Below are 7,595 nucleotides of genomic sequence, written 5' to 3'. Positions count from 1 at the left end.
CGTTCACTCCAGTTATATCAAAAACACATGACTATCTATTTCTTGAAATGTTATAAACAGCAGCTAAGTAACCCTGCAAAGACTTCAGATGATGCCAACTCTGGATCAACATACAAAACTGCATATTTTCTATATATTGAAATCATTATGATCACAACTTGTTATAGTTGCTTTAATGAGCTCATTGTTTCTGCTAAATGAACACATGATGTTAGATAACTGCCTGATCTGTGTTATCTTTGAACTGTAGAAAAAGGCAGTTTCTGTAAAGCTGCTTTGAAACGATATGTATAGTCAAAGGCGTTAAACTACAATGTACATTTAAAAAAAAAAAAAAAAAAGATACAATGCTGCAGTCTAAAGGCAAATACACTACATGACTTGTGCCCAGGTATATTAATTTCCAGTCTGGAGAAGATCATCATCTAGAGTTTGTCATTCATAAATGTGCTCTTTGCTCAGCAGGAGTTTGACTCTCCTGGACCAGGAATGAGGAAGCTGCTTTACAGACACGCCTGTTTTCCACACGTCACTCAAACACAGAAGCAGGAACTATTTCATCTGCTCAGTTCAGAGAAACAGAAACTGAAGTATTGTTGATCTGTTGTGTGTTTGTGTCTCTCTGAATTCACGCAGTAAAATGGCAGAAGCCAGGATTTCAGTGGATCAGAATGCGTTCACATGTCCAGTGTGTCTGGATCTCCTGAAGGATCCAGTGACCATTCCCTGCGGACACAGTTACTGTAAGATCTGTATTACAGGCTGCTGGGATCAGGAGGATGAGAAGAGAGTCTACAGCTGTCCTCAGTGCAGACAGACCTTCAGTCCAAGACCTGCTTTAGCTAAAAACACCATGCTGGCTGAAGTGGTGGAGAAACTGAAGAAGACTACACTTCCTGCTGACTGTTACACTGGAGCTGGAGACGTGCAGTGTGACGTCTGTACTGGAAGAAAATACAAAGCCGTCAAGTCCTGTCTGGTGTGTCAGGAGTCTTTCTGTCAAACTCATTTTGACCGTCATGAGGAATATCACTCTCGTAAACCACACAAAGTGATCGATGCCACTGAACGACTGCAGGACATGATCTGCCGTAAACATGACAAAGAGCTAGAAATGTTCTGTATCACTGATCAACAATGCATCTGTGTGTGGTGTAAGGAGTCTGAACATAAAGACCACAACACTGTATCAACTGCAGCACAGAGGACAGAGAAACAGGTATGAACTGAGAGGGATTGTTCACGCAGAAATGAAAGTGCTGTCTTCATCTTTCTTCTGTGAAATGTAAACGATGATATTTTAAAGAATGTATCATCTATTTTAGTCTATATTTTATTTGGTCTCTGTAAACATTCTTCAAAATATCTTCTGTTGTGTCTCACAATAAACAGAAAGTCATACAGGTTTGGAACGACATGAGGGAGAGTAAATGATGACAGAATTAAAACTTTATGGTGAAGTATTCATATAAAACTAGACTGATGAAATACTGCTGACATTTCAGTTTCATATTCGTTCATAATCTCATTTCATGAAACTATGAATCTGTGGTTTGAACCTACAGTATAAATTACCATGCTTGATCTTTAACCCTCCACCAGTTCTGGATTCATGTAACTTTAATGTTTGTGTGATAGTAGTTTTACGTGTCATTTCCTGTTATTGGTTTGTCCTCCAGAAACAGCTGAAGGAGACGCAGATAAAGATCCGTCAGAGAATCCAGCAGAGACAGAAAGATCTTCAGCAGCTGAGAGAGGCTGTGGAGTCTCATAAGGTGAGTCTGGAGAAGAAGAGAAGTTTGAGACGTCTCAGTTTGGACTCTGTCAGTCCCGCTGAAGCCACTGTGTGATTGTGATGTGTGTCCTAACAGCGCTCTGCACAGACAGCAGTGGAGGACAGTGAGAGGATCTTCACTGAGCTCATCTGCTCCATTGAGAGAAGCCGCTCTGAGGTCACACAGCTGATCAGAGATCAGGAAAAGGCTGCAGTGAGTCGAGCTGAAGGACGACTGGAGCGACTGGAGCAGGAGATCAATGATCTGAGGAGGAGAGACGCTGAGCTGGAGCAGCTTTCACACACACATGATCACATCCATTTCCTGCAGGTAACAGAGATCTAGAAGAACAGGATCATAGTGGACTTGAGCAAGAGAAACATTTCATGAGAGCAGAATGAGCCGTTGACTGAGATGTTGTCAGGAATTCAGATTCAGTCCAGTGTTTGTTATCATATAATCATCAGTCAGAGTCTCATCTGATCATCTTCTGTTTAAAGAGACACACTTACAAAGACCTGGAAAATCTCACAGGAAACATTTTTCTGAGCTCTTTTTTCTGTAATAAATTATTAGGTGACAAACACTATTAACTAATTTTTACTTTAGATTTCTTCTGTCATGATGAAATCAGTGAACTTGATGGGATCAATTTCCACCCAACTAGATTTTTCAGCATCTTTTTAATGAAATCTTTTATTTGTACTACAATATTTTCAGTAATTGTCACCAAAATTGGGTCAGGTGATCTTCAAACCTGATAAGATTAATTTTTATTTCCATAACTGTTCACCTGTAACACGTTGATGAATTTGTCCATGAAGTCTCCAGACAGGAATTGAGGCCGTATATATTAGCAATGCTTATTAAAACCAAACAAAACTTGACCTTGAAATCAAGCCTTAAGGGTCCTTGTGAAGTTTCAGTGCCTCTAACCAGTCAAAAGTTACAAATAATGGTTAATCTACTCTTGAACTGCTTTTCCTCAGCAAATCTTCTCAGCCCTACAGTGTGACTCCACGAACATTTATGATCGTAGCAGATGTTTTATCATCCAAAACATTTCCTAGAAAGTTTACACATAGTCCCTTGTGAAAAAGAAGTGTGCTTAATTGTACTGCACTTGAAGTGTACTTCAAATCTTATACCAAATCTTAAGTATACCCAGGTAAAAAAAAAAAAAAAAGTAAAAGTAAAAAATGGGTTCAATTGTACTAGAAGTGGTAACTAAATACATTTTTTTAAACCAGAGATAGTACTGTATGTTAAAAGCACATTTTAGTTCATATTCATGGTGTCTAAAATAACACAGTTGAGTACACTTAGATGGTCTTAAGATTATCATAAGAAGTAGTAAAGAAGAATTTTTAGTATATTAATTACAAAATTAGTCCGTGAAAATAGAGCACTTTAAGTACATTATGGAAGTGTACTTTGTTTTCACCTGGGTATTTAATAAAAACTGGACTTGCAGATAATACAGTATTAATGAAAGAAAAGGCCACTTACTGTAAGAGAAACACTTTCATGACTGTTTCTTAACACACTTAAGCACACTTTTAAATAATGTCACAATTAGTTTTACTTTAAAGAACATTTTAAATCATTGGTTTTTAATAATATTTTGTTGTGCTTTAAAGAAGTGCACTTATTTTGATGCGTTAACTAACATACTAAAGCACATATAAAATACTTTATTATAATTTTGACTCTAGTTTGTTATATACATATGAAATATTTTAATCAGTGCCGATAGCCTCGTGGGCAGAGCACCAATGCTTCAGGCAAAAATTACAAAAATAAAACATAAAAAAGTGAACATATTTTAAATGTACCAAATTGCAACTTATATTTTACTAACATTACTAATATATTTAATAATAATATTACTAATAAATTTAAATACATCAATCAAATCAAATACAAATGACATTAAATTATATTTTAGTTTTCCATAAATTCTTGTCAGTTCATTCAGCAGTAACTTTAATCATATTTCAAAGACAACAGAGGATGTAGAGAAGTAATTATGAAGACAAAGAGAAATAATTATGAAATTACATTTAAAGATGCTTAAATCCAAATTAAGTCAAAAATTCCATTTAATATGAATTTATACTGTAATACATTCATTTAATTAAAATATATATTTTAATTATAATTTAAAAAAATAATTAAGTGTCCGAAAACATTACATTCAATCTGCTCTTAAGTGTATTTTTAAAATTATAGTATATTTGTAATAAGTAATCTTTTTAAAAGTATGCTGAAATGCACTTTTCTTTTTCACCAGGAGTGTAAGTGTCAAATACTGGAGTTTGTAGCATTAAATCATGAATGTCTGATTGTGTGAAAGTGCTGGATTGAGGCGAGTTACTGAAGATCAACAAGAGCCGCACAGATCTGATATAGAGCAGGTTATTGGCTGAAGTGTGGAGCTGATGAGTTTTGATTTGTGTTTTCTGTAGAGTTTCCAGTCTCTCTCAGCACCTCCTGAATCTACAGATGGACCCGATGATCCCTTCAGTTCTCTCTCCTCTTTTGATGGCGTGAGAGAATCTGTCCGTCAGCTGAGAGACAAACTGGAGGATTTCTGCAAAGAGGAGATCAAGAAGATCTCTGACAGAGGTAAAGTCCTGCGCCTCGTTTATACAGACGTGTGTAGAAAGATCTGAAATGTGAACGTACAACAGTTTCTGAAATGTTCCTGTGATTTATAAAACAAATAAACAAAAAAAATTCTTAAATGCATCCCACTTTATAAATCACAGTTCCTCGTAAATTCAAGTGAAATGTGAACAAATGCATCAAATCCACCTACAGAACAGACACAAATATCTCTTGATGGTTCAGAAGTACGGCACTCATCATCATGAGCAAGTGTTTATATATATACATGATGTAGGATAAAATCCATGGAATTTAGGATCAAATCCGATCATCGAATATCATACTGTACAACATCATATCAGAAATGTCTTAGAAATGGATGGATTTTATCTTGTCTTTTCTCTTCACACTGTTCATGTCTGTTTATTTCCACAGTCACATTCACCAACATGAATCCCAAGACCAGGAACGACTTCCTACAATGTAAGTAAGAAAACAAGCAGAAAAACTCACTGAATGTGTTCATGTGTCACAGTTTGGTCAGGAAAAAACGAGAAGGGGGGTCTAATTGCAGCACTATTAATTAAAAAAAAACAAAACAAGATAAACAACAACGATGAAGACGACAGGAAAACAGGCAGCATAAACAACACAAGACAAAGAACTCAGCAAACTGAGGGTGATATATATATATACAGTGCTAACAAAGAGAGCTAAATGAAATGCAGGTGAAACAAACCAGTAACCATGGAAACAAAATGGCACACACTAGGAAACTAGATGAGTTAACAATGACAAGGAACAAAAGTAAACAGAAACAGAACAGAGTCAAAACAAAACACAATGAAACTAAACCTAAACATCATGTTGAATGTGAAAGATGAAGAGTTTAATATCTGATCATGTAAATGATGATTGAGGATATCTGGTCATCTGTACTGAGACACTGATGATACACTGAACATTGAGGCATGAAGAGTTCAGATACATTAAAAGATCAGATTCATAATTCCTGATTCTGATGTGTTTCTCTCCATCAGATTCCCATCAGCTCACTCTGGATCTGAACACAGTGAATGAATACCTCCGTCTGTCTGAGAGGAACAGAGTGATTACTGTCACTGACACAGTCCAGCCGTATCCTGATCATCCAGACAGATTTGATCAGAGGTGTCAGGTGTTGTGTAGAGAGAGTGTGTGTGGACGCTGTTACTGGGAGATTGAGTGGAGTGGGAGTGTGTGTATATCAGTGTCATATAAGAGCATCAGCAGGAAGGGATGGGGTGATGAGTGTGTGTTTGGAGCTAATGATCAGTCCTGGAGTTTGTTCTGCTCTTCCTCCATTTACTCATTCTGGCACAATGACAAACGCACTGCTCTCCCTGTAAAGTCCATCAGCTCTAGAATAGGAGTGTATGTGGATCACAGTGCAGGAACTCTGTCCTTCTACAGCGTCTCTGACACAATGAGCCTCATCCACACAGTCCAGACCACATTCACTCAGACGCTCTATCCTGGGTTTGCTGCTCGTTCTGGATCATCAGTGAAACTGTGTTGATGTTTCAGAACAAACTGTAGAGAGATTTTACCCATAATACTTTGAGCTGCATGATAAATCAGTAACAGTGAGATGATACAGAGTCTGTTATTTTCTCTTCATGACATTAATACAGCTGAACTTCCCTGAAATAACAGAATAAATGTGTATTAAATCCTCATAGAGACGGCAACAACTGTGTGTGTGTGTGTGTGTGTGTGTGTGTGTGTGTGTGTGTGTGTGTGTGTGCTTGTTTTCATGATTTATGAGGACACAAATTTGTATAATGACATGGGTATTACACTGGTATTACGACGTAAACATGAAATATGAGGACATTTCATGAGTCCTCATATTTAAAATAGCTTTAGAAACATCCTAAACAATGTTTTATTAAACATGTAAAAATGCAGAATGTTTTCTGTGATGGGTAGGGGTGTAGGGGGATAGAATATACAGTTTGTACAGTATAAAAACCATTACCATTATTGTGTGTGTGTGTGTGTGTGTGTTAGTTATGGTGAGTGAAGATGTGTATCTGTGCTTTTCTCAAACTCTAATTGTTTTGATGGAAATCACATTCATTTAGTTTTTATTGTAGTGACACATAAATGCAAAAATTGTTTTTATTATTACTATCAAAAGCACCTTATAGTTGAAATGATCAAACAGGATTCATTACAAAATGAACAGATTGAGGATAGTGTGGATTTGAATAATGAAATAACAGAAACAGCAATGTAAGAAGTGAAGATGTGGAAAATGACATTAGTAGTGGAGAAAATAAAGAAATGACAGGAAAATTGTGATGCAGAAGATGAGGGATGAAGAAGCACTTCCTGAGATTTCAGAAATTGGTGGAAAACATGAACTCTTTAGAAGAAGACACTGGTGGACATTCAGCTTCTCTGCGTCTCTTTTAAAGGAGACAGTTCATGTGTCACACTTCACAGGATATGTCTGTTTTCTGGTTGTTTGAGTGTAGCTTTAGTTTGCCTTTTAAAACATAAAATAATTTAGACTGCTGCACAATAACGTGTTTTTCTTTCCATAGTGAGAAATCATACATCATAAGGTGAAATGGTCATTTTCATCACCAGTATGCTTATAAACAAATAATGAATGAATAAACCTGTTTCAGGAAGTCTTCGTTCATTCCCAGGTTCTGGAAACACTGTGCAACACTGCCTCCTGGAGGCAGTTACAAGTTACAAACACCTACAGTAACTAAACGACCAGAGGTGTTTCCTCCGAGGAGGAGAATGAGAAATAACTCATATTACAGAAATAAAACAACCCAAATATTACAAAATGTGACATTAAAAAGTGTATAAATCACTTGTTTTTATAAAAAAAAAACACTTTCCAAGAGCAACACCAGTGGCAGGTAAACATCGGGAGTCCACATCTCTCTTGCCTCCAATGAGCCCATTGAGTTTTAACCAAAGACTTTAGATATGAAGTCGATCTCTGAAGAAAGCAAAGTCAGTGGGAGTGGACAACATTCCAGCTGAACTGCTACAAGCAGGGGGAGAAACAATGATCAATGCCCTTGTCATCATTTGCAACAAGATCTGGCAAAATGGGGAGTGCCTACAACTTGGACTCAGTCGCTTGTCATAATGCTTCCAAAAAAGGGCAAAGTGTGGAGAAGGTCCTGGCTGCAGCCTGCA

The 7,595-nt window shown here is 36.8% G+C and overlaps 1 protein-coding gene across 1 annotated transcript; it reads left to right on the top strand.

Annotated features, from left to right (window-relative positions):
- Window positions 1–554: 554 nt before the first annotated feature.
- On the top strand, window positions 555–6,410 carry LOC127509755 (tripartite motif-containing protein 16-like). Its single transcript, XM_051888704.1, has 6 exons — window positions 555–1,219; window positions 1,680–1,775; window positions 1,872–2,105; window positions 4,244–4,403; window positions 4,821–4,868; window positions 5,426–6,410. The coding sequence occupies exons 1-6, from the start codon at window positions 641–643 to the stop codon at window positions 5,941–5,943; spliced, it is 1,635 nt and encodes a 544-aa protein (XP_051744664.1). The 5' UTR covers window positions 555–640; the 3' UTR covers window positions 5,944–6,410.
- Window positions 6,411–7,595: the final 1,185 nt, after the last annotated feature.

Source organism: Ctenopharyngodon idella, chromosome 3 (genome assembly GCF_019924925.1).
Source record: "Ctenopharyngodon idella isolate HZGC_01 chromosome 3, HZGC01, whole genome shotgun sequence".
NCBI lineage: Eukaryota > Metazoa > Chordata > Actinopteri > Cypriniformes > Xenocyprididae > Ctenopharyngodon > Ctenopharyngodon idella.
The sequence above is the reverse complement of the archived record's forward strand: the minus strand, read 5'-3'. Positions and strand labels throughout refer to the sequence as shown.

Coding starts and splice junctions, on each gene's coding strand:
- LOC127509755 (XM_051888704.1), top strand. CDS start 641: ATGGCAGAAGCCAGGATTTCAGTGGATCAGAATGCGTTCACATGTCCA. Junction 1,220..1,679: donor CACAGAGGACAGAGAAACAG/GTATGAACTGAG, acceptor TTTGTCCTCCAG/AAACAGCTGAAGGAGACGCA. Junction 1,776..1,871: donor AGGCTGTGGAGTCTCATAAG/GTGAGTCTGGAG, acceptor GTGTCCTAACAG/CGCTCTGCACAGACAGCAGT.